The following is a 26,239-nucleotide window of genomic DNA, read 5'->3' on the forward strand; positions in this document are numbered from 1 at the left end:
TCAATTTTCCAACGACATAAATAAAGGTGGAGTAAATGATACGAGAGGAGGAGTCTGGTACTGTTCTAACTTCTTGTTGTCATAACAGTTGCTCGCGTGGCGTAATGGCAACGCGTCTGACTTCTAATCAGAAGATTGTGGGTTCGACCCCCACCGTGAGTGCTTTATTTTTAACCACTTTTTTTTAACTTAGAGAATGAAACCGCTACATCAGATCTAACATAACTGCACTTCAATATCTATCTGTTGATAACTAGCACGAGAATATCAGCTGTCACTCAGTACTTACAATATGTTTTTCATCTTCACTAGTGGTTGTGAAGGTATGTTCTCGATTCGCAAATGATGGTTACCCTCGTTTTACTTTTACTGTTGATAATTTGGTTCCATTATTAAAAATTTGAAGTAAATAATAGTAAATAAAATAAAGATATACTGAATTTACATCAGTAGGGCTGATCTAGTGATATCATCAACTGGAAGCTACGAAAGCCTGTACTGGTCGAAGTACTGTGTGACATATAAATTCAATAATGTGGGCACTTTCACCCTTTGCCTCCTTGTATGAATCCATACAGAAAGCTGATTTCCGTACCGATTTGTTCAATGAGTTTGTATCTGATTTGAAGACGTTGAATTTGACTGATAATGCTAAGAAAAATGCTGCTAAGAGACGCGAATTGGAATCCGGAGAAATTAAGCTATCCGATGGATCAGTGTACAAATTGAATCAGGAGTTCATAATAGAAGTAATCAAGATTTCCGATGAGCTAGATCTTGATGAAATTGTCTGTGCGGAACAAATATTAACTGCAGAGGACTCGTCCCAAGCTGTGGACCAGGACATATCTTTGCATAACAAGGGTCTACTGATATACTATCTCAGAAGACAATATATTTTACAAGTGGTGGCATACGTTTTGAATGCACTATCCTCTTCAGATGATGTTTTTCAAACACTTACCAGTGATGGGACTCTTTTAAACAATGTTTTGCAAGCATTCAACACAATCCATAAAGAACTAGAGGATGTGAAGGCACTTGTAAATAAGGCACAAATCCTTGATAATTATGATGTGGTTTCGAAACAGAATATTACGTTCAGAAGGGATTTCTTGATCAAAGAATATGACACGTTAGGTACTGTTCTTTTCGGTTTGTCCAAAAATAATCTACTCTCTAATGCAACGGTAATACAAAAGGTTATTGACCATGTTACATCGCTAGCCTCTGATGATTTTTTTATCATATTTTACCTACCTGCTATAATAAATACTTTCAAAAATTTGGCATCCTTCTCCTCCAGGGATGTTGAAAGTTTGCACGCCCAATTCCTCAGAGATTTAGAATCCGAATCAATATACACTAAACCCACCAAGGTTGTTCTCATCTTCATCTTCTTAACGTTCTTTATAGGCTGGTGCAAAGCTGAACCAACTACAAGAGCAAAGCAATTCGACTTCGCTGTTGCTGTAGACCTTCCAATGACTTCTGCAGTCGAATTGGGGGCAATCGAACAGTTGATGGTATACGCAGCAGAAACTTCGATGGTAGAAGCAGATAAAAGCATGGAGTTATTCTTTGACATACGGTCCTTGCTAGAGAAGCATATTCCAAGAATGTCACCAAAACTCTTGTTAGATCCAGAGTACTCAACCGCAGTAAGCACCAAAACTTATGTTGATGACCCTTCTACCAAATACTCAAATTTATCAATTTTCGACTATGGACTCGATAGCTTTCTATCCACTTTGCATGACTTCTTTCAAGCTTTTATTACAGACTGTGCATTCCTCTTGACAAAGATAAAAAATGCTGAGGAAGATTCTTTATTATCCGGTGAGGATCTCTATTTGGATGACATCTCAGCGAAGGCGGACCTAGAACGATTTTTCATTACCATATACTTCTTTTATGCATCTAGACCGGAATATTCAAGCTCTTTCTGGGATGACAAAGAGTCTAATCTCTATGGTTTCATAGAATGGGCTGCAAAATGTAACGATACTTTGATGAAAGCATGCTTTTACTTGATGATTTCCAGTTTGTCATATGGATCTCAAAATTCTCATAATGTTTATCATTATGTGGAGAGTAATCAGCATAGTTCCTGGAAATATATTGCACATAATATAAACGAAACAACCGAAAAAATTACACAACTTGAACAGAAGTTACAAGATCTCCAGCAAAACGGCGCAGCAACAAGTGAGATCAATGCGGTGGCAATTGAAAGTGGGTTAAGTGAAGAAACAATTATCCTGTTGTCTTCGTACTTTACCTTGGTTGAATCTATTGCATATAATGTTGATGAACAAATAAAATCGCAATTAGCTAACACATTCGAAGACATCCTCTTCAGTTTCCTCAAAGTAAGAAGTCCTTTACTAGGTGCAGCGCTAAAAGTATTAAGTCATTTGATCCCTAAGGAAGAAACTCAAAGGTACGGTTACTGGACCAAACTAGACCGACTCATTTTCAAATCATACCCGTTAGATTCAACAGATAGTTCCTATATTGCAGCCTTCAACTCAATTTTCACTGGCTACTCCGAAGTCTTAGGATTTTTGCAATTGTTCTCCAGATTGGTGTCTGTGGGAACAACTAATCATAGTAATGAGTATATGAAGTTTGGTAAACTAAGTTTTCCTGTGAATATTGGATATGGATATAGAAAGACAGGTGTATGGCCTTATTATGAGTATATTTTGGGTAATATTTTCTTGAATGATGAAAAGGCAGCTACCAAAGACCAGCAAACAGTCAAGAACGTTTTGGTTTTAGATATTATCAAATCTTCGCTTTTATCATTTGACTACAGCGTTATTTTGAACTCCGTTTCCGTCGGTTGTAATTTGGACTCGTTTGTACAGACTTCCGACTTCTATTCCTTTGTCCAACAATCCAATGCTACTGCCACAATGAACTACTTGTACAACGAAAAAGTGTTTTCAAAGATCTTCAAAATAGCCTCTATAGGAATAGATGAGCTGGAGAGTGAACTTGGGCGTATTTTGAAGCCGAAGTCGTTGATGGTCAGGGATTCACTATATATCATTGATATTATGCTAACACACGAAGGAACATATGCCGAGGAATTTTATCCTATAGTGAAACGCTGCTCTGATAACTCGGTGTTTCTACCCAAAAGTATCAGCATAAGAGGATTGCGTTTCTTCTATGACGCTATCTTCTTCAATCTTCCATTGACAGCTCACTTCGGTCTTTATGTTGGTAGCACTAATTTTGACATTTCTTTGAGCAGTATTAGCATTTTAAAGAAGTTAGCGACTAAATTGGACTCGGGAAATCCTAGAGGTCTCCACAAAAGTATATTATTGACGGTATTCGATTCTGTTGATGATTCTGCAAGAATAAAACAAAGCTTCATTGATCAACTAATGTCGCCTATTACCGATGAATGCTCATTGAAATTAAAGGTGAATATTCTAGATTTCATTAGCAAAAACTTGTCTTACACAGATCACAACACCACCATATCACATTTTCTTTTAGGGTATCAAGTGTCGAATACTATTTCATTGGGGCCAGAATTAGATACATTCATAAATTCTAAGACTTCGTTACTTCAAACAATCGTAAACCTTATGATCGAGTCACTATCATGTATTAACAGTCTTAATGTTGAATATGCTCCAATGAGGTTATGTGCAGAATTTATGGAAATAATTACAAAGCTTTGCCGTAATCCTTTGACATGCAAAATAACTTTGGATTATCTGTCAACTCTGGATTTAGATAAGGTTCTTCTAAGCATGGACCCAAAGGTGTCTGTGTTGTCTCATTGGAATGGAGAGCCTTTCAACGGAGATTTTGACAAGTACACCTCGAAATTTTTAAACTCGCCAGCTATCGGATCTCTTCTTTATTTTTTGAAATATAGAAGTCTTCTAATGCAATTTCTAAGTTTGAGTGTCCATACTTTCTCCTATGCGGCCAATAATTCAAAATGTGATGACCTCATGAAAGCTCTTGTTTCTAACGCTATACATTCAGCGACAATCTTTTCCTTTTTGGATACGTTAAACTTGAAATCTCAAGCTCCTTCCACTGATCCCTTTAAAGACATTACTATTTTGGAAGGCTTGGATCTCAGCCTGGACAAAGTTGAAAAGAATTCATCGATAAATGGATCTCTTTATGATTTTTCGAACCTGGATTCCCTGATTGAGCTTAAGAAACGGTCTGAAACTTACCTCTCGATTACATCAGGTCATCCAATAGATGCCCAACAGCTGGAAGTCGGCTCTGAGAAAGAGATCGAAATAATTAAGAAAACATCCACCGCCTTCCTTGCCTATCAGGAATTAGCAACATTTCAACTTTCTGGTCTTCATTCATGGGTTCAATTGGTGCAGATAATTGTTGTTGACAGTAAACTTTCTCCAATTCAAAGATCCAATTTTATATTGGAAGTATTTGAATTCATTATTCCTAAAGTAAACGAATATGTCGAATCTCGCCTTCCATATTCTGAGGAACTAGTTTCCCTTGCTGTCTTCCTTTATGAATTATACCATGAGGATAGAGTTGCCATCGATAATGAAAAAACCCTAGACAGTAGGTTGCATACGCTTTTCAAGACATGCATAAACTGTATATCGACACCATCGGCGACTCTAAGATCTGATTTTTATGTGCTTGGTACAAAGTATTTGAACTGTGTCCTAAAGGATGAAATCCTTTCAAAGGAGGTCCTTCAATGGCTGAAGTTTTCCAATGAATCATTAGTAGAGACTGTTTGCAATGATGCTATTATGGGGCAAGGTGCTAATAGAGTAACAGGAATATTGTTTTTGGATGCTTTAAACCAATTAGCAAGTTTGAACAAAGTAAATTTTGTTTTGGAATCACTTGTCAAAAGTAATATGTTATTATTGATTATAAGATCTATCAAAAACACAGATGAGGTATTAGAGACTCAAAATGAGAAGGTGACCTCTTACACATTATTGTATGAACTCACAATTTTCAAATGTGTGGTACACTTCCTGACAAAATTGGCTCAAACAAAGGCTGGTTCTCATGCTTTAGTTCAAAAGAAATTGTTTGAAACTATTACGTCGTGTAACTTCTTGAAAATGGATCCAGATCTTGGACTAGAATTGATGTTTGAATCTGTTGGTGCTGCAACCTCCGGAAAAATCCGTGCGAATCTAACTTTAGATAACCCTCTCCAGATTACATCATACGAAAATGGTATTTCGCTCTTTGAAATCATTATACCCATCTTCCAGTTGATTGCGTCAGTGTTACTCAGCTCAGGAACATCAAGCCAATACGTTTTCCGTGAGGCAAGAAAATTGATATCTCATTTCAAGCAATTGGTACAAGGCGCATTAAAGAGAGATGCATTACTTGAAAAGAATGGAGTTGAAACCAAACCAGAAGGACTTGAAGAATTTGTTCAACTCATCATTTTGGTTTGTACACTGACAAATTATTCTGGAGCGCAATAACGATCAGGGCAATATGGTTACATGATTATTAGATTGAACCAGCAAAGTACATAGGTTTCAATATATAGATTATCATAGTATTAACCTCAAGGTCAAAAAAAAAAATCATTTCTGAGACTTCGTCAACGTCTTGAGTTTTCCTTCAAGTTGCTGAGAGTTGTTCTCTAGCGACTTAAGAGCATCTAGGTGAGAATTTAATAACTGGATCAACTGAGCGTTTTCTTCCTTATTAGGGAAGCTTGAGTTTGTAGCCTTATTGAACGTTTCGCTAACTTCGTTTATTTCGGTAATCAACGAGGAAAGATTTAGTGACAAAGAGTTTAGGTTGTCGTCAAGCATTTCCACTGTATGATAGGCTTGTTGTCTCTTTTGATCATTCGTTTTGCTTGTGTTGTTATTGTTGCTCGAAGAAAGCACCTCAGATAGCAGATCTTCAGCCTTTTGTTCATAAGAATCGAGGAAATACTCAAGTTCAGATTGTTGTCTTTCGATATATGAGAGAGACTGATCTACTCTATTTTGAGATTGTTCAGCAGTTAATGTATCAGAGTACAACCGACTTATTTGTTCACCACCTTGCATTAATACTTTGTCCCACTGATTTATCTTCTTGGCGTAACTCTCAAAGTGATCTGCGGTTCCAGAAAGTTGGGAGGTCCATTTTGATACTAAGTCATCCAAAGTCTTATTGTCGAGGGAAACAGGTTCGATAGTAACGGGTTTAGTAGATGTCTTTGTTCCAGTTGTAGTTTCCTGCTTAGCACTTTCAGTTGTTTCTTTGGTAGTATCCGGTTTCAGACCGCCCAAAGAAAAGGAAGGAGCTTCAGTTTTCGTGTCTTTGGAAGCGGTAGTTTCCGCAGGTTTACTTCCAAAGCTAAAAGCAGGCTTTGAATCAACCTTAGTGTCAGATGTTCTGCTATCGGCAGGTTTACTTCCAAAGCTAAATGCAGGCTTCGAATCGTCCTTAGTATCAGATGATTTGCTATCGGTAGGTTTCGCTCCTAACGAGAATGCGGGGCTAGGATCGGCTTTATTTTCTGAGGTGTTGGACCCTAAAGCAAAAGATGGTTTTGATTCTGACTTTGACCCGTCAGTCTTGTTATCGAACGAAAAGGCCGCTTTGGAAGCTGACTTGGTATCTTCAGTCTTATTGCCAAAAGAAAACCCAGGCTTGGATTCGGTATCGTCAGCATTCGTGTTCAAGGATCCCAGAGAAAATCCCATTTTAGAGGCAGGTTTAGATTCTTCTGTTTTAGATCCCAGAGAAAATCCACTTTTGGTCTCCTCTTTACTGTTGCCAGATTTAACATTGAATGCAAAACCCTGTTTACTTTCTGGTTTGTCATTGGAAGGTTTAGAGGGTTCAGGAGCCACTGGTTTTGATCCAAAGCTGAAGGCTGGCTTACCGGCTTGTTCTGTCCCAGAGGGCTTTGCTCCGAAAGAAAATGCTGGTTTAGCATCTGTAGGCTTGTCCTCCGTTTTTGAACCAAATGAGAATCCTGTCTTTGCGCCTGAGGTTTTTTCTTCAGGTTTTGATCCCAGACTTAGCGAAAAACTTGGCTTGTTGGCATCTCCAGCGGCAGAACCAAAGTTGAACCCTGAAGTAGCACCGGCTGGTTTTGTATCAGTGTGGTTCCCACCAAAGAGTGATGTGGCATTTGTATTAGGTTTCGAGGTTTCAGTTGGTTTAGCGGAAGTTGTGAAGCTTGATGTTGAAGTTGTATTGGCACCAAATATTGGTTTAGAGGCATTGACACTCGGAGTTGTAGTCATTGCATTATTTCCAGATAGTCCGAAATTAAAAGCGGGCTTTGCATCGGTCTTTTGTTCAGGTTGTGTACCAAATGAGAATCCACTCTTGGGTTGAGTGTCTTTAGCCTGTTGCGACCCGCCAAATAGCGAAGAGCTACTTCCTGCTGCTCCTACGGAGCCAAAGCCACCAAATGTTGGTTTTGCTGCGCTTGTATTCGTGGTGTTGCTGTTGTTATTGTTCGCATTGCTGGCAGCATCGTTTGCGTTAAAACCTCCAAAAGCAGGTTTTGGTGCATCGCCTGTACCAGCAGTTGTATTAGAGGCACCAAACGAAAATGGCGAAGCTGCTGGCTTGACTGCATTAGCGCCCTGTTGTGTATTCATACCAAAGCCTCCGAATGCAGGTTTTGTTTGTCCATTGTCATTGGTAGTGGTCGCTCCAAACGCTGAAAATGCATTTCCCTGCTGCGTATTAGAGCTACCAGCAGCTGAACCGAAACTTGCAAAAGCATTGCCACTGGTCTGGCCTCCAGTATTGCCAAAGAGAGAGGAAGCACCTGTGCTGGTACTGGTGTTTCCTGTGGTAGATACATTTTGTCCTGATCCAGTACCGGCAAACAAATTGGAATTGCTGTTCCCACCGGAAGCATTTCCCGCTGTAGAAAAGTTGAAAGTGGGGTTTGAATTGAAACTCATTTTGTTGATTAACGAACCCTTGTAATTGTCCACTTCATAGACTAGCTATGCCTATTCAAACCAATTCGTTTGCCATTATGTATACAATTTTCAGTTTATTGTTTAATCATATCGAGTTTTATGATCTTTTCGATTTTAGAAAGAAACAAGGTCCAAAAAATTTGAGTGAGGGTAACCTTGATATGATGCATATACGGATGGACATATAAAGCTTGACTAGCCAGAGTAAGCTCTGTTTTAAAGTTTATTTCCTAATATTATAATGAATGTATAGTAAGATTTATATAATGTACAGAATTCAATCGGAGTAAACCGAGCTTGATGGCTTTTATGTCTTTCGATTCTCTCCTCCAATATCAATAACGGTTAACAATGGAATAGAGTTTTCCTAGGAACTATAAATCACATTACCAACTTTCTGGGTAATTTGATCCAAGAGTAAGGCATCATATTTGTGTTTTTGATCATCTCGTATATCTCAATGCATTAGGTTAAAGTTCCTTTTGAAAAAAAAAGAAAGAGAGGTGAAAGTAGGGGCAGACGTATCCCCTCGAATTAGTTTGTGGTTTTCATGTCTACAATTCTCCACGTTTCTTAGACGGAATGTAATTTGTATTCTCTTTGGGGGCTATGTGCATTGGGTGCTGCTATGTTGAGCCTGGCGAATTATTTGATTTCGCAAGCGTGGTCTTTCTTGAATGTGCTAGAGTGTCTAAAACTTCGTCAAACGCGCGGTCCATTTGTTCTTCTTGCTGTACTTCTTCCTCGCTACTATAATCGCTATCAGAATACCCATCACCTTTCTTCTCCTGCAGATTGGCTTCAACTCCTACGACCGTATTAGAACTTTGGTCGACAGAGGAACTAGAAGCAGTTGGTTTTTTGTCATCTGATTTCTTCTTGAAAATTTCGTCAATGGGAATTCCTTGATTGTTCAATTCATCAAGGAGTGACATAATATTAGATATATCTTGTTTCAAAAGGGCGTCTTTGATATATGTTCACTATCAAATCTTTCGCCAACCCTTCTCAAAATATCTGTGTTAAGCTCTTGGCCACGTTTGTTAGCGGTACTTTGTAGTTCATTCATTAATCCTCTACTTTTCCTCAAAACATCACCTTCTTCTTTCAACTGTTCTTTGGCTTCGTTCTGCACTTCACCGCTCGTGTATGTTAGTGCCACCTCGTCATCTGCAGGTTCATATGATTCTACAGATGGTTGATGGAAGGGTAACAAAGCGCTGTGGCCACTGGAAGCATATTTCGATGAAGAAAGTAAGGTGTTTAGTTTCTTCGGATAAGTTAAAGCTGTCGCAGATTGTGAAGTTAATGGTGATGGGCTTTCACGGTCATTTGACGTGGCTGCATTATGGGAATGGTAACCTGCGCTTCGCAAACTCTTCTTTGCTAGTAATTTCAAGCCCTTTTCAAAACTTGCGTCAATAAAGCAAAATTTAATAAGAGTTTCTTTACCCTCCGTACTTAGCTCTCCATTGAGTCTCAATTTGAATAGTTCTTCAATTGCAGCATGAAGTTTCGCACGTACAGTTTGAATACGTTCCAAGAAGTTTGACACTAATGTATCATAATCACTCCTGGTTGAAGAATCTTCTGTTAGTAACCTTCCAAGCTCTTCTTGTAGTGACTTCAATTTTTCATGTCCATCATCGCCACCAGATTTATTAATTTGTTCGAGCTCTCTCTGTGTATTTCTCATACTATAGACAGAGATTTTTTCTTTGATTCTATCAGGGACATGGGCGTAGTCAATATCCATTGTGATTATAGTCTTGGAATTTTTTACAGCAGCAGCCAATGCACTGGCAGATATTATATTCAAATTGGTTCCCAATAGAGAAATATAATTTATGCGTTGACACATCGGCAAAACTTCGGCAAACTGCATTACTGCCGTTGTGGATAGGTTGTTGTTATCTAAGTGCAAACGAAGCAAAGACACAAACACTGGTAAAATAGCTGTCAACGTACGCATACCGTATGGGAATAATCCTGGGTTATTGGATAAATCTAAAAATTTCAAACTATCACAATAGCAAAGACCATTGAGCAAACTCAAAACCTCGTTATCCTCAGATTTTGCACCTTTAGGAACCGAAAGATTTGTAGAGTTAAGAGATAGGAATTTGAACACATTTTTTCCTTTCTTCGTCTTCTCTATTACGGCAGATATGAACGGTCCTAATTTTCCATTCAAATCATTGTAACCAACATCAACACCTTGTATTTTAGAGTTAGTCATCCAGGTTGCAAGGCATTGACATTGCTCTAAAGTTAAGTTATTGTAGGCCAGGCCAAGTCTTAATGTCTTTGTCCAAGCAATATCAATGAAGTTTTGTAGTTGAACTTGATTCATGAAGGCACCTGAAACGATCATTTCTTCTAAGCCACCTTTAGCTGCCACGGCCGCACTAAGCAAACTCCAGTTCATATCAGATCTGTTCTCCATATTGCAAACCATTCTAGGAACAGTTGAGCCATTTGATGATTTAGATGGCTTTTGAACATTAAGCGCTAATCCTGGAATCATGGTAACGTCGAGCGAGTTTAGGCTTTTGCATTTGGATACGAAATATGAAAGGACCTTCCACCCGTCATGATCTACAGGAGTGTTTCTGAGTGATAATTTTTCGAATTTATCCTTATATGTGATGGAACTCAAAATAATTCTCAACATTTCCACGCTCAATGACACACCGTCTAAAGATAGACATAACACCGGAGCGATACTCAAAAAATCACTGAAAGAAAGCACTTCTACTTTAGAAGGTTTGGGGTTTCTTAATTGTAGGAACGGTATCGGTTCCGTTGATCCCTTTTTCAACTGCTTCATAGTAGCAGGGATCGGAAGAATTTCCCTTAGATGACAACAACGAGTATACACAACATCGTGAGGGATCTTTATATTTCTGGGTGGTAGAAGTTCGTTTTCATCTTCAGAAGGTACCAAGGCAGAATCCGATGATATCATGGATGCCAATGATGTGCTAGAACCTTTTCTCCTTGATGTCATTGGCTTGTCAATGGTAACTTTCTCTAATGTATTGTTGACACCAACCTCTTCTTCATTATTTGTCACAGTTCTCTGTAAATCTAGTGGAGCATCTTTAGCTCTGGCCTCTGCCGCAGCTTCTGCTGCTGCAAGTTCGATGTGACGACGTTGAGACGCATGGTCATCCTCAGCATGGAGTTTTAATGCAGCGCCTTCATTTTGATCCGGAGACGTCGCTGGTGCATCTTGGTTGATTAACTTCAATTGCCCAGTTCCTCCTACCACAATACCACAACTTGACTTCTCCAGTATTTCACGTTTCTCTTCGGGAGTTAACCTATGGATAACAACAGATCCATCTGCTTTTACTTCAACTTCACCTTTCCTAGGGTTCCTGGAACAGATCTGTTGAGGAGGATCATTGAAATACGTGTTTGCAGCAAACGCAACGCGCTTCAAAGGTTTGAGATTTTCCAATCCCGGAACCACCGAAGTATTTATAGTTCCTTCAGAAGAATCGACAGATGACTCATCTGCATCCCTGGGTAACGATATTGATGATGACGCTGAAGACATTCTTCTACTTGATACGAAGGAGTCATCGGTATGAGAAGTGACCCTTTTCAAGAAAGAACCGAATTTGCTGGCACCCGATAATGGTGTATGGCTCGAATCAGGTCGAGAGGATGATGGAACTGGCTCGTATCTTACCTTCAATGCAGGTGGTAAACGAGACCTAGGAGGATGTGGCGGTATTGGTCTGCCCTTCTTATCTAAATGGACTTTTCCATTACTGTTTCCATTTTTACTACTACCGACTAGAGTAGAATCTAAAGAGAATATTGCGTTGGGTTCTTTGGTTACTTTCTTTGCAGCACCATTCTGCTGAGATGAGAAACCATTGCAACCATGTTCTTTGTAATATTTGATGAACTCTTCCAATCTAGGATCCAAATCCTGTTGTGAAGCCTGTGATTCAGTTTGAACTCTTTCCAAAGGGACTCCTTCCGCAACTCTACTGACGCTCGGCTCAAACTTCGTTTCAACGTGTAGATCATTTAACCCTTCGTTCTGGGCTAACCTTTGCTGGTTTGCATTCCGCAGCGACGCTGATGACACTGATTTGCTTCTCGCTCTACCTTCATGATGGCTATAATGCGATCCAGCTTCGCCATTTGTATCCAACCTTATTGTGCTGTTACTACTGCTGCTAGAACTGACAGGTTTCAAAGATGGTGATCCAGGAGGTGGTGAGGCACTCTCTGCATTGGAAGAGGAACTTTTCCTCTTGAATAAATTTTTGAAAAACCCTGATTTCCTCTTATGTGTCATTTCGGGCAGCGATGCAGATTGTGTCCTTCTCAAAGGAGCACTTTCTAGGTATGACGACGTTTGTTTCTGCGGCGTTTTTCCATGTCCCATCTTATGATCATAACCGTTTATCCCAGACATATCAATCGCACTGTTAGGATCAACACTAGAATTACGTCTCTGTTTTACAATCCTATTCGGACCTATCACTTCAACGTGCGTTGTTACATCTGGATTTTTTGCATCCAAATCAGATATCTTGACAGTAGAAGATATCGGGGAGGGAGTTCCAGTCCTGGCACCATGCGAATCGGAAGAAGCAAGGGCTGCAGCCATAGCACCACCACCGGACTTGCTCTTTTTGCTTGACTTTGATCCATGGTCATGATCAGAACACCTGTTTCGAATCAACCATCCTACATCTAACCCGCAACTATCGTCTTTACCCATGGTTCGGAGAATATAAAGAGTTTTTTTAAGGAAAGGAGTAACTTGATATCAGCAAAAACTGTGTACTTCTTTTTTGTTTTTGCTGCTGCTAGCCCCTTAGACCCTCAATCTTGGATTTATATCTGGAGAGAACGATGTGGTGTACTATATTAGAACAAATAGTTGATCGAAATATCCGAAAGCCAAAAAAAATGGTGAGGATTTTCTCTGATTAAATGTTCTCACGTCTTAATTTGAATTCCACGGAATAATAAAAAAATATACTATGGCGCAATGCAAAGCGTCGACTTATAACACCTTTCACCTTCGATATATTTAGCTTGTATGTGCTTTAATAATGCAGACTGTTTTTTCTCTGTCTACTACTTTCTCGTTTGAACGCTTGTTCGGGTTTTATTTTGTCTTCCCCCTCAAATTGAATGTAGTTATTTGAAGACTTGAAAAGTTCATGTTTTGTTTATAGAGAAATCCTTTAAAATATAATCACGTTGAAAAGTTTCGATGCACATAGTGAAACTAGTAGAGAAAAAAAAAAAGGTTGAATTGAGACCATACACGCAGAGTAATAGCAGCATCACATACCTACCACTGCGGTAGTAAAGTCGGGGGATCAATTGGTTGAGGGAAGAGGAAGTGAACGTTTTATGGTCCTTCCTGTGGTGATAAGTGCTAATATATCCACGATATAGTATGAATTCCAGTAGCAATGGGAATCGTTTCGGTATTCAAAAGTTGGAAGCCCATGACGTAGGAAATGTCGATGAACACCCCTTAGCGATAGTGAATGGCGTAAGTATGATGGACAGTCAAGAGATGATAGAATTGGATGTAGCTAGGCTACATTCAGGCCAGCTTAATGGACCGCAAGAAGAGAATGCATTGAGGCAGATATTAGTGAATTGGGTGAAAAGAAACGGGGTAGGGTACAAACAGGGAATGCACGAGATATGCCTTGTACTATACCTAGAGAACGACAAAGACGTAGATGAGTGTTATAAAAGGTTTGACAACGTGATGAAGTGGTTATATCCTTTGTTTTATAGGGATAGCGGTGTAAATGAATGGATCAAGAACGATTTTAGTCCGATGTTACGAAAAATGAGTCCTCGAAGGTTGTACGAAATCATCGTGGTAAAGTTCCAAATTTCGCATGCGGTATGGTGTATTCGATGGTGCCGGTTACTTTTCATTCGAGAATTGAGCGGTCCTGACCAGTATCTGCCCATATGGTATGAATTGTTCGATATTGAAAATAAGGGTAAATTCATTGCATGTGTGACAATAGTGATGTTAATGTGCATTGTACCGCAGTTGACAGAGGCGCAAGACGAAAGCGAGTGTTTGTATTTGTTATTGAACTATCCAAAACTATGCGTACCGATTGAAAAAGTTGTGGGATGGGCAAAGATCATGTACGATTATCGTGCTGTTAATACCATAGATTCACAGCATGCAGATTCAGATGCAGATGCAAATGCATCGCCGCTCGAAGAAGAAATTCTACAAGGTAGTAACGGTGAATGGTACAAAAAATACAAAGATTATGACGTAAATAGACTGCGGATGGAGATGAGGTTGAAACGACGTGCAAAATGGCGATTATCCAAGTGAAAAATGCTTGACATGCAGGTTTTCCTTGTTAACTTTTTTGTCTTTAAAATTTATTTTATTTCATTGTCTTAAACATAATAATCTATACTAAAAATAAGAAAGGGAACATTATTTCATCTATTTCTTACCTTGAGCAGCGACTGCGGCAGCACCTGCAGCAGCAGCTTCTGGGTCCAAGTAGTAAGAAGGCTTGGTTGGCTTCAAGTTTTCGTCCAAATCGAACACCAATGGGATACCGGTTGGAATGTTCAACTTAGCAATGTCAGCATCGGAGATGTGTTCCAAATGCTTGACCAAAGCTCTCAAAGAGTTACCGTGGGCGGTGATCATGACGGTCTTACCTTGTAGCAACTCGGAAGAGATGCTGTCTTGCCAGTATGGCAACAATCTGTCAATGACTAGAGCCAAGGATTCGGTCTTTGGCAAGACACTTGGGTCAACGTCACCGTAACGTGGGTCGTTGCTTTGAGAGAATGGAGAGTCGTCTTCGATAACTGGAGGTGGGATATCGAAGGATCTTCTCCAGGTGGTGAATTGTTCTTCACCGTATTGTTCCAAAGTGGCAGCCTTGTCCTTACCTTGTAGAGCACCGTAGTGTCTTTCGTTCAATCTCCAGGATCTAACGACAGGAATCCACAATCTGTCAGCTTTTTCCAAAGCAATGTTAGCGGTTTGGATAGCTCTGGTCAATTTGGAAGTGAAAAGGATATCTGGATTAACGTTGTTTTCCTTCAACAATTCACCAGCTCTGGCAGCTTCTTGTTCACCCTTGGCGGACAACTTAACATCGACCCAACCGGTGAATAAGTTCTTTTCGTTCCATTCGGATTGACCGTGTCTGACTAAAACTAACTTTGGCATATTATATTATTTTTTTTTGGTGTTGATTGGTTATTGGGATTACAGTAATTATTATTATTATTATTATAGCAGTATTAGAATTAATGTCAAAGAAGCCTTTATAAGTTCTAGTAATGCGATCCTTTTATAAGTCAAATCAGTTTAGAAAAAAAGTGGACGATGGGTGATGTTCATGGTGATGGTGAGGTACGCTGACCTGCTGAGTAGCTGCTGAGTAGCTGCTGAGCAGCTACTGAAGCAGGTGCTGTGGCAGATGTCGAGCAGCTCCTGTTCAACTACTGGCACACAACCGGGGGACACGAACATGTGATGGGAATGGTTACAGGAATCCCGGGGCGGGAAGCCACTGTTTCTTCGAACGAGAAATGAGAAGCCAGAAAAAAAAGTGGATGCTCCGGGAACCATACCGAAAAAGGTGGAAAGAACCAAAAAAAAAAAAAAACACATATGTTACCCGGATGCAATATGTTGCATCCGGGTAACATATGCGGTTTCCACTCACGTGCTATGGATATTTGCTTCCATCACGACTTTCATTTTCTTTTGACGAACTGCCGATCGCGGAAGTGCTATTCCCTACTTCTCGTCTATGAAGAAGTTAATAAAACAAACAGGCAAACCGATACTGGACATTTGTTTCAACCCTTAAGGTTTTAAGTCCGTACTTGCTTCTCCAATAACCTTCCGTTTTTCGAGTCGGCTTTTGCAGTTAAGTATCCCTCCATTTAAGTTTATTTGCCACTAACATATGCTCCTCCCCGCTAATTAAGGGTACTTCCTAGAAATCCCTGCACGGCACGGACACGGCTTAGCCAACTTTTTTTTGTGCTACTGCGTTTTGTTGTCGTTACTTCCCCCCTCGCAACAATTAATTCGGAAGTTGGATGAAAACTGAGGTTAACAAATAAGAAAGAGAGGGGCCACAAGAATCCTTACGCCGACGACAAAACAGCCGACTGATCACACTTTTCACCCTAGAAGTGAATCCACCCAGCCATCTATAGTACGGAGTAGTGAATTTGCTTTACGTCTATAGTCTTTTCGCTCCAGGAGAAACCCTTAGGACACTCCCAAGTGGGTATTTCGGATTCTCCAATTCTATGCGTGATCACATCAAATCCCCTTAAAAAAAAAAAATGGAACTTCTCTCAGAACACCAGTGAGAACAGACCAGCCGCCTCGACGGCGGCTAGTCGTTTGGAAAAATTACACAATCCTCTGTACCGGTTATCGCCAGGCTTGTTCTGATGTCCCACTTAATACTTAGCTTATTCAGCCGTTTCAACTCCGGCCTTATCTATGAACCCTTCATCCTTGACATCTGACATCTGACATCTGACATCCAATGGTACCAGGACAATGGTGATACTTTTCTCTTCGTTTCCAAATCGACGTTCCCCGCATTTTCTCAGCCGTGGCACCACCACGCAATCTCATCTTTATTTTTGTACAGCCGGTCCGCTATTCTATTTACAATTTACGTGTGAGCTTCCAAAAGTGCCAGCTAAGTGGTACTTTGTTAGTTATTTTTTTGTTAGTAGTAAGTTATTTTTTTCGTCTGATTAAGGTAGAACAGACCGATAATAAGCAAGAAAAGTAAACTGAGGAGAAGTGAGACAAAGAGCCTATGCAGTTTGTTTCACAAACTGTCCTTTTTTTCCGGGGTCCACTCCACTCTGCCAGTTTCAACAACTTTAATCATTCATTTCGGTCTACCTCTAAATTTTGAGAGGTTACAATGTTACGAAATAGTTATGTTGATTATTTTGTTGATGATGATGATGTTGCTAATATTTGGACGCGACCTTTGGAGAATACAGCAACCAGAGTCCGAAATGGAAAAAAATTGTATAAAAAGAGACGCTTTTATCTCGCATAATCATATCTCAATTCTGTTCCAATTTCAAACTGTACTCCCTTTCTTCTAAGAGATACATACACATATATCAATAATAATAATAATAATAATAATAATAATAATAGCAGTCGCTAAACCACATCTAGCACAGAAAAAAGGCTAAATTAAAATTTAAACTAATAACCATAACCAATAATGTCCAGTCAAAGCTCGGAGAAACACAACCATCAACACCAAGAAACCGCTGGTCACCCTACCGCGGCATACAATTCCCAAGACCCTAACGTGTACCATGACGATTTGGAACTTCAAAAGGTCCAGACCGGTGGTGAAAATCACGAGTTCATTTTCATTGGACGTCAAAAGTTCTTAAAGGATGAATTGTACGGTGCTTTCGGTGGTACTTTGAACCCGGGTCTTGCTCCTCCAGCAACCCACAAGTTTGCTAATCCTGCACCATTGGGTTTATCCGCTTTCGCATTGACTACTTTTGTGTTATCTATGTACAATGCCCGGGCCATGGGTGTCACAGTTCCAAACGTGGTTGTGTCATTGGCCGTTTTCTACGGTGGGTTTGTCCAAATGGTAGCCGGTGTCTGGGAAATCGCTTTGGAAAACACATTTGGTGGTACTGCTTTGACTTCGTACGGTGGTTTCTGGATGTCCTTTGCTGCAATTCATATTCCTTGGTTTGGAATCGGAGCCGCCTATGAGGAGGCTCCGGACCAATTGGCAAACGCCATCGGATTCTACTTGTTAGGCTGGACCATCTTCACAGTGGGACTTACCGTATGCACAATGAAATCTACTCTGGCCTTCTTCAGTCTCTTCTTCCTATTGTCCATTACTTTCTTGTTGTTGACCATTGGTGAATTCACCGGAAGAACTGGTGTCACACGTGCTGCAGGTGTGCTTGGTGTTATCGTTGCCTTTATGGCTTGGTACAATGCATTTGCAGGTGTGGCTACGCGCGAAAACTCGTACATTACTGTCAGACCTTTGCCATTGCCAAAGGCCAAGTTTTTCTAAGGAGGAATATCAAGACTTTTTTGTTATGCGATTATTTCCACACGTTTATTCACTACGGTAAAAGGGATGTGACAAGGGTTTCTTCTTTCTCCCTCAATAACAATACAATTTACTATTAATGATGGTAATAATAATAATATTCAACAATAAATTTCTGACACGTATGATTCCAGTGTTTATGATTTTTTTTTTCTTCCTTTCTTTCTTTCTTTATTTCTCTACATTCACCTTGTTAGAAATTCTCCCTTGTCCGTGCCCTCCCAAACTGGCTCCAGCTTTTATATTCCTTATTTAATTATAATATTATGATGATTTTGATGATTATATAAATACACCATTGTTTTTTCCTATTTTATTCTGGTTTTACACGCCCCTTCTGATATTTTGGGGAAAAGCCGCTGAAGTTCTCTGCATTACCTTAATTTTTTTCTCGGCATTGATATTCTGTATCGTTATTTACGATGTGTCCCCTTTTCCTTGGGTCTTTTTTCTCTGAAACACTAAAAAGCCACTAATCACACAATCTTGAAACAGATAATATATATTACATACAAATATAACATATATATATCGGTGCATCATCGATAGGAGAACTTATATCATTTAGCGTTATCGCAGAAACTAGTTGAATAAGTTCAATAAAGGTTCCCACCAAGTGAACTAAAAAAAAAAAAGTTTGTGTTTAATGTCCTGGGAAGGGTTTAAAAAAGCTATCAACCGTGCTGGTAACAGCGTGCTCATCAAAAATGTTGACAAGACTCATGATAAAGATTATGGAATGGAAGAGCGTAGGTACAGGGTCCTTGAGAAAGCAGGTAAGGAATTACAGAAGGAGGCAAAGGGATATCTTGATTCTCTAAGAGCAGTTACCGCGTCTCAGGTCACTATTGCAGAAGTTATCTCGGATTTGTACGATGATTCCAAGGCAACCAGCGCGTCAGCACACAATATAGGGAACTACTATCTACAATGTGTTAGAGATTTTGATACGGAAACGGTGAAACAGTTGGATGGGCCCTTTAGAGAAACTGTGCTTGAACCAATCACGAAATTCGCCACTTATTTCGATGAAATTGAAACAGCTATCAAGAAAAGAGAACATAAAAAACAGGATTACGATGCAGCAAAGGCTAAGGTGCGTAGACTTATCGATAAGCCGGCTAAAGACGCTACCAAGTTACCTCGTGCCGAAAAAGAGTTGGCCTTCGCTAAGGATATTTACGATAATTTGAATGACCAATTGAAATTAGAACTTCCACAACTAGTCTCCCTCAGAGTGCCCTATTACGATCCAAGTTTCGAAGCATTAGTGAAGATTCAGTTGAGATTCTGTACTGAGGGGTACACTAGACTAGCGCAAATTCAACAGTATTTGGACCAGCAGTCACGTGATGATTACGCAAACGGTCTTCTCGATCAAAGAATCGACGATTTATTGCAACAAATGTCAAATCTAAACATTTGCGCTCTAGGTTTCAACAAATAATAAGCAGCAACAACACAGTATATATGTATATGTATGTCTTCATCTCACATTCACGTTTTAATCCTACTGCTGGCTGAGTCGTCTGCCCTCTCGCACTATCCCTTGTGTTCTCCCGGGTAACTTCATATTCAACATGAATTTTTCGAAGTTTTCGGAACAAAAACCAGATATTTCAAAATTCAAGAAATATCAAACGCTACTAAATGATCTTTGACCTGACTATCATCGAAAGAGAAAGTTCGAACGAAAATAGTTACAGCTCTATTAAACTGTAGAATAGCAAGGGAGGTTGGGTTTGTCTGAAGAGGCATACAAAACTTTGATATATTGACCCCCTACCTAATTGATCCTTCGATAATATTGAAGAAGGAAAAAGAAAGAAACAAACTACCTTATCGCTCCTTCTCCGAAATATTTTTTCTCGTGAAGATCATCGACATTTGGGACTAAGTCGATTGGAACAAGGCCTATGGTTCTCTTATCCCTTTAGGTCTGCGCTTTTTTTCACCATATCATTTCTGTCTCTCTATTTCTCTGCTGCTCTTCGTTTCAATATTTTTGTCTTAGCACATTTCCATTGGTTTCCTCGTTTCTTTAAGTTACAGACATGTTCATTAAAGTCCGGTTTCCACCGTTTTTGTCTCAATGTGTATTATCCTACCCCCAAGTTTTCATTGTGATTCCACTTCTAATCACTTTCCTCATCTCGTATTCGCCATTAGTATCTAAATCTTCTGCATATGAGGCATCGAATACTTATCTTTCAAGAACACTGTCCACATACGGAAATGTGACTGGTTCCTCAGATTATAATTACTCTCTCACAAAAGTGATTCTACAGCCAGATGATGGGTCTAACGCATTATCAAAGTCATTTCTTATAGACTCGCTTGCTGCACAAGCGAAAATCATGCATAACATTTCAGACGACGTCATTTTACATTCACCTTTCGACCTTTGGAATAACGATATTGATCTATTGCGTAACGACAGATCACCAATGGCGACTGTCAACGGCAATTTGCATAAGATTCCTATGTTCTTGTTCCAAGGACTGGTAAAGGTCAATGGACGTGTTTCCTTTGCAAATCGACTATCGTTTACTATTATGTCACAGTGGGATAAAAATGATGTCATTTCATCGCACCTAAGTCAAAACGTTGAGGAGATGAATAAGATTAGAAATCAATCGAATTTTTATATCTTCACCAATGGATCTACGTTGCTACCACAAAGTCAGAGTTCAACTTCACTAGAGAATACTGAAATATTCCAATTCCATATCTCTAAACTGAACGGTTTCGATTTTCTATTGATTCTTACTATCTATTCCCTTATCGTATCGTTCTTTATATATAATATGGAACATATGAAATCTGTGAAGTCGCCTTTTGGAATCTCGGTCGCTATCATCGCACAATTGATTTTGACTTTATACACTGGAAAAGCTGTAACATGCTTTTTTTTCAAAACTTCGTCCGATAACATACCATGGTTTTTGATATACATCCCAATCATGTTTGCATCGTTATCGAACCTTTTCAAATTGACCATAGAGAAAAAGGGTACCATTTTCATCGAAAGGGAACCCGTGTTCATTCAGACAAGTAACGATCAAACTAATACACCTCCTTTTCTCTCCTCCCAACAAGACTTTCTGAACTCAATGGTAAAATCAAATCGTGACACATTAAGAACAACGTTGGCTATGCTTATTCTATTGGTCATCATCACTCCGTTCAGTAGAAAAGTTTGTTGTTTTTTCATTACTGCATTACTCACTAATTTATTTTTGCAGATCACTTATTTCTGTGCCGTGTTGAGTCTGGACCACAGAAGATTCACTTATAATGAGCTACTAGCATTGAATAACGATGATTCCAGTAGCGATCTCAATGTCTCCTTGGATAGAGGGTTGGAAGAAACCAATTCTAGATGGACAGCTTGGATTGAATTGTTTACAGAATTGAACGAATGGCTTCCGAAGTCGCCTCTTCTATCAAGATGTTCGACTTTAACTGCCTTTTATATGTTATATTTGAACACAAGATTCTCATCGATTCGTTCTTCTTCGTCAATTTTTTACAAAATTCTTAGAGGAAAGTTTTTCAATTTCATGACTTTTTCATCGCCGTTCACAAAAGTTGTCTTCGATAAACGATTTGTTTCAAATGAGTTGTATCGTCTCAGTGGTTCTAAGATATCTAGCAGTAACGTACTACTAAACGATCCTGTTATTGTCATTAAACATAATGCTAAATTCCAATCTTTGGACGGCAAAACCTACAAACAAATTGCTGACATGTACAATTCCTCTCCAATGAATACGTATAAGTTCGATGTCTATTATTTTATTGAGTTCTCGATATTTCTACTATTGATATTAGTATCAACCTTGTTGGTTCTTCAATTGATCATACGAAAATTGGATCACCATAATATTAAACTCTATGAAATTAATATGGAAGAAAATAAAAGGAAACCTTCTGCAAAGGGAACAGCATTTGATACATACACATCTTCTTCTTCCTCGTCAGGACCAGCTTATAAACAGGATTTAAACAAAAATGTGTTCCATATCAAAGAACTATCGATCAATGGACACGAACTTGATATAGTTGATATGGCTACATCTAAAGCACCGTTTGTCGTTTCCATAGGTCTTGATCACAAAGTTCTTGTTTGGTCACCATTGAGTAACCCATTACCAGCTCCTACTGAGATTCCACTTCCAGTTAAATTTTGGCCAGTAGTGTATACTACGATATCGAATAACGGTACCTATATTGCTTTTTTCAACAATACAGGAAGAATCACATGTTGGTCTCGTAAGACAATGTCATTCATTTGGAATATTAAATTGGAATCCTTTGATTCTAAACCTCCACTAGAAGCGTTCTTTAGAAAAAAGACGGTACCAGGCTTCATGAAACGTAAAGATGCGCCAAAGACATCATATAACAACATTGGTATGGAAAGAAGGGGAAGCGCTATCTCCTTGAAGTCTTTGGTGTCGGTATCTTCTGCAACGTTTGGATCGAGCGGTCCAGGCGATGCGAGTTATGAAAATTTCAATGCCCTCTCCTCTGATGATGAAAACATGGATGAATTCATTTTCATAAATGCATCCAACCTTATCAATGTTATAGATAATCAAGGCAATTTAAAATCGCAGCAAATTACCTCCTCAGAAAACCGTCTCAAATCTTGTAAGAGATTGGTCACACCAAGAATGAATGAAAGATTAGTATTGTGTGACGAAGCCGGAGAGTTATATGTGTCAACAGTGGTAAACAATAAATGGAGAACAAGGAAACTATTGGTTGTTAGAGATCGATTTAACAAGGGTAAAGGATTGATGACCCCACGCTCATTGAGGATGAAAATGGGTATCCCTGCCACACCATCCGATGAAACATTGAATGATTCATGTTCCTCTGCGTCGACATTTGAATCTTCTGAAACTGATAATACGTTGTTGTTGGTTCCTTTTGTCGGTATGGCTGTTAAGAAAAGCGGGCGTTTTGCCGAATTGATCGACGTTCAAAGTGGTACATCAATTAAAAGAATTAAGGTAGGAGATTTCATACCAGGAACTTTAAGGGTTTTCCATGACCAACCCACCCATTGTAGGTTTTGTGGTAGTGCGTCTGTTGCAACTTTATCTATAGCATACACCTCTATGAAAAACTCACTTATTATGCATTCTTTCCAATTGGAAAGTAGAACTAAAACTAGTATATGTCTACGTGTTGAGCGTGATCCACGTGAAATCCGTTGCTTAGGTTTAGAGTCAGTGGTGGAGAAGAAGTATCATTTGTCCAATGTGGATCGTTGGGATGTAACCGAAAATAATACTTTGATCGGTATCAGACGTAAACCTGAATTAATTGTTGCTAATCCTGAACAAAAAATATCTTCTTCTTCGATGTTGCGTTCCATCTCTGCTTGCGAGTCCGATGTTGATAACAAAATCTATAAAAGAAACAACGCGAATTGCTCAGCTAAGAGATTAAGCAATTTCGAGATCCATAATGTTTGGGAAGGATGGACGATGGATGCCAACGGTAAAGTTATTTTCCATGAAATTCCAATCGGAATTAATGGACTCCTAGTCAATAGAATAGGACCTTTAAAGAAATTTGGAACTAAATCTATAGTAGTTGGGTTTGGAAACATTATGAAAATGTTTTACCTAGGTCATGAAGAGTTCATATTGGAAGCTGATGCTGCTGGAGTAAATGAAGAAAATAGCGGATTGCGGTTTGTCAATAAGAGACGGGAAAGGTTGGTTCACAAGATCAGTCCCAACTATGAAGTAATGTCTGAATCTTAGAATGGTAGACAAGATTAATGATAATATAATATTAAACACCTTATTTATTTATATTTGTCTATAGTTGTATCCTTCCTTTGGAAGGTAAGTTATATAGGCTATCACACACGTAAAGATTTATGATACTTTTTTTTTTTAGTTACCGATTGTTGAATTTGGGATCGAAAAGTAGAATTTGATATTATATCGTGATTTACTCATGGAAAAATTATTGCCAAAAGACAAAAACTTGTTCGGTTAGCAGTTGTTAAAAACATCCAATTGCATGTTGAGCATACGCCTTTGGAACATGAATTGAAAGAGAGGGAATAAATATATAGTTTAAAGTTACAAAAGAAAAAAGAAAATGTGCCAAAGTGTTTAACTTTTCTCATCTGACCTGGCGCATATAATATTACAAAGTATCTTGCTAAGTATCTTACATGTATGTTGATAAAAACAAGTGTATTATTTTTTCTTTTTATTTTTTGGTCGAAGGATTCTATTTGATTGGGTGACCTTCATGACAGCAAACGATTTCTCTTCCCCATTCACTATTCAATATTTGATCACCACTTAACCTTCTGCTAGGTACAGGATCCAAAATTGAATATATGACATTTCTGCATCTAGCACGTTTTAACTTTTCAATCGGATCGTATCCGGCGGCATTTTTTCTTCCCTTCAAATATTTCAGATAAAATTCATCTTCCTTTTGAGCTGTGGCCCAAAGCTGGCGGCCGGTTCTCATCGCCATGTAAATTACACCGCAAGCCCAGATATCCACTGCTCTTGGATCAAATTCTTCTTGAGTATATTCTTCTGGTGCAATATAGGGCCCAGAGCCACAAACTCCACCACTGAGATGAATCTCTTTTTCCCATGCCATTCTGAAACATTCGCTGTTACCGAAATCAGTGATCTTTAGAGTACCATCATGAGTGAGCAGTAGATTCTCCGGCTTTAAATCTCTGTGGCAAACGCCCATATTATGCATGTAAACAACACCTGTTATTAGTTGTTTTAAAAAGCAGTCAGCTTCTTGGTATTCTAGTTTCCCTGCTGCGATAATCAAAGTGAACAAATCACCACCTGAGCAATACTCCATCACCTCACAGTAATCACCCTTTGCGTCTTGGAAAAGATCTAGAGTTTCTATAATATTGGTATGCTTCAAAGATGAAGAGATGCAGAATTCAGACGTCAACCTCTTCGAATATTTCACCGGATTTTCAGTGGGTCTTCTTCTAAATTCTTTAACAGCATATAAAATTTCTCCACTAACGCTTTTTAAGTTCTTCTTGTGACAAATCCGTACCACACCGAAGGAACCTTTCCCGATAACTTCCTGGCATCTCCCATATTTCTGCCCAAAGGTAACAGACCCATGATGCAATGGGTTGACAGCGTCTTCAAAATTAAGCATTTTTAAGTCTGGTTGGCTTTGCTCTTGTTTTGTCCCCAGCACTTGTGTAGCCCCACTATAAGGATAAGCAGTCCCATTTTGAAGTTGATAAGTCTCGGCAGAAGCGGCGTCCACTTGCTTTATGAGACCTGCAAATAATGATGGTGGATCACCGGATTTCATTGACTTTATGAGTATATCCGGTACAGCAGATTTGGCTTCACCACGTAATTTTTGTGCACCAAGCATATTTTTAATCATAGATCCCAACTTCTCCTGTCTCTTTGCATTTTTCAAATGGTGTTCATGGGTCCCATCCTCGTGCAGGATGAACCTACGGTTTGGATTAGGACACGTATTTGCAGAGGATAGAGTCGATAAGTTTGCCGTTGATGATGCAGAATGGAGCTTTTCTGTACTGGAAGCGATGGATTTACCATCTGATGCTAGATGTTGCTGTGAATTGAAATGCTTATTGTTGTAACTCGAACTATTGATCGTAGAAGTAGCTCCTGAAGCTAGTCTTGGGGACGAAGGTCTGGTGCCATCATAGCGGTACCTTGATGAAAGGGAAGAAGATGACGAAGACGAAGGTGGTGAAGGCGGGGAAGCCGTGGTACCCGTTCCGGAACCTGCAGAAGTCGCCTGTGGGACCTGACTAGTACTAGTATTGACAGAAACATTGTGTCTCGGAAGATCTTCATCAGGAGAAACTTTGGACACACCAAAGAGTTTACCAATCTTAGAGCTAAACGTGCCCTTTCTTGATCTTGTTCTCAGCACAGAAGCCTGCTGCTGCTGCTGCTGCTGCTGCTGCTGTAAATGGCCTGCCTTTGGCAGGCCATCAACTGGATCTGATGGATTCCTGGGTATGGAAGCAGTAACTGCGGCGGCAGGTGCTGGCGCAGCTGCCAGCTGTGATGGCAGCGTATCAATGCTCATCACCCAAAAGCAATAAAAAAAAAAGATGCAATA

The 26,239-nt window shown here is 39.3% G+C and overlaps 9 protein-coding genes and 1 non-coding gene across 10 annotated transcripts; 6 read left to right on the plus strand and 4 right to left on the minus strand.

Annotated features, from left to right (window-relative positions):
- Positions 1-90: 90 nt before the first annotated feature.
- KLLA0_E11749r lies at positions 91-162 on the plus strand. Its single transcript has one exon. It is a non-coding gene; the product is annotated as a tRNA-Arg (tRNA).
- A 371-nt stretch (positions 163-533) lies between these two features.
- Positions 534-5,480, plus strand: NUP192 (Nup192p; the record flags this gene model as incomplete). Its single annotated transcript, XM_454481.1, has 1 exon — positions 534-5,480. The coding sequence occupies one exon, from the start codon at positions 534-536 to the stop codon at positions 5,478-5,480; it is 4,947 nt and encodes a 1,648-aa protein (XP_454481.1).
- Positions 5,481-5,585: 105 nt separating this feature from the next.
- Positions 5,586-7,928, minus strand: NSP1 (FG-nucleoporin NSP1; the record flags this gene model as incomplete). The annotated part of the gene is made up of 1 exon (XM_454482.1): positions 5,586-7,928. The coding sequence occupies one exon, from the start codon at positions 7,926-7,928 to the stop codon at positions 5,586-5,588; it is 2,343 nt and encodes a 780-aa protein (XP_454482.1).
- Positions 7,929-8,904: 976 nt separating this feature from the next.
- On the minus strand, positions 8,905-12,699 carry MHP1 (Mhp1p; the record flags this gene model as incomplete). The annotated part of the gene is made up of 1 exon (XM_454484.1): positions 8,905-12,699. The coding sequence occupies one exon, from the start codon at positions 12,697-12,699 to the stop codon at positions 8,905-8,907; it is 3,795 nt and encodes a 1,264-aa protein (XP_454484.1).
- A 690-nt stretch (positions 12,700-13,389) lies between these two features.
- On the plus strand, positions 13,390-14,310 carry GYP6 (GTPase-activating protein GYP6; the record flags this gene model as incomplete). The annotated part of the gene is made up of 1 exon (XM_454485.1): positions 13,390-14,310. The coding sequence occupies one exon, from the start codon at positions 13,390-13,392 to the stop codon at positions 14,308-14,310; it is 921 nt and encodes a 306-aa protein (XP_454485.1).
- A 117-nt stretch (positions 14,311-14,427) lies between these two features.
- GPM1 (phosphoglycerate mutase GPM1) lies at positions 14,428-15,171 on the minus strand (the record flags this gene model as incomplete). Its single annotated transcript, XM_454486.1, has 1 exon — positions 14,428-15,171. One exon carries the CDS (start codon positions 15,169-15,171, stop codon positions 14,428-14,430), a length of 744 nt encoding a protein of 247 aa, XP_454486.1.
- Positions 15,172-17,224: 2,053 nt separating this feature from the next.
- KLLA0_E11881g (acetate uptake transporter family protein) lies at positions 17,225-18,058 on the plus strand (the record flags this gene model as incomplete). The annotated part of the gene is made up of 1 exon (XM_454487.1): positions 17,225-18,058. The coding sequence occupies one exon, from the start codon at positions 17,225-17,227 to the stop codon at positions 18,056-18,058; it is 834 nt and encodes a 277-aa protein (XP_454487.1).
- Positions 18,059-18,743: 685 nt separating this feature from the next.
- Positions 18,744-19,544, plus strand: RVS161 (amphiphysin-like protein RVS161; the record flags this gene model as incomplete). Its single annotated transcript, XM_454488.1, has 1 exon — positions 18,744-19,544. The coding sequence occupies one exon, from the start codon at positions 18,744-18,746 to the stop codon at positions 19,542-19,544; it is 801 nt and encodes a 266-aa protein (XP_454488.1).
- Positions 19,545-20,151: 607 nt separating this feature from the next.
- KLLA0_E11925g (uncharacterized protein) lies at positions 20,152-23,880 on the plus strand (the record flags this gene model as incomplete). Its single annotated transcript, XM_454489.1, has 1 exon — positions 20,152-23,880. The coding sequence occupies one exon, from the start codon at positions 20,152-20,154 to the stop codon at positions 23,878-23,880; it is 3,729 nt and encodes a 1,242-aa protein (XP_454489.1).
- A 481-nt stretch (positions 23,881-24,361) lies between these two features.
- SAT4 (serine/threonine protein kinase SAT4) lies at positions 24,362-26,206 on the minus strand (the record flags this gene model as incomplete). Its single annotated transcript, XM_454490.1, has 1 exon — positions 24,362-26,206. The coding sequence occupies one exon, from the start codon at positions 26,204-26,206 to the stop codon at positions 24,362-24,364; it is 1,845 nt and encodes a 614-aa protein (XP_454490.1).
- Positions 26,207-26,239: the final 33 nt, after the last annotated feature.

The sequence above is a fragment of the Kluyveromyces lactis genome (genome assembly GCF_000002515.2).
Source record: "Kluyveromyces lactis strain NRRL Y-1140 chromosome E complete sequence".
Classification (NCBI taxonomy): Eukaryota; Fungi; Ascomycota; class Saccharomycetes; order Saccharomycetales; family Saccharomycetaceae; genus Kluyveromyces; species Kluyveromyces lactis.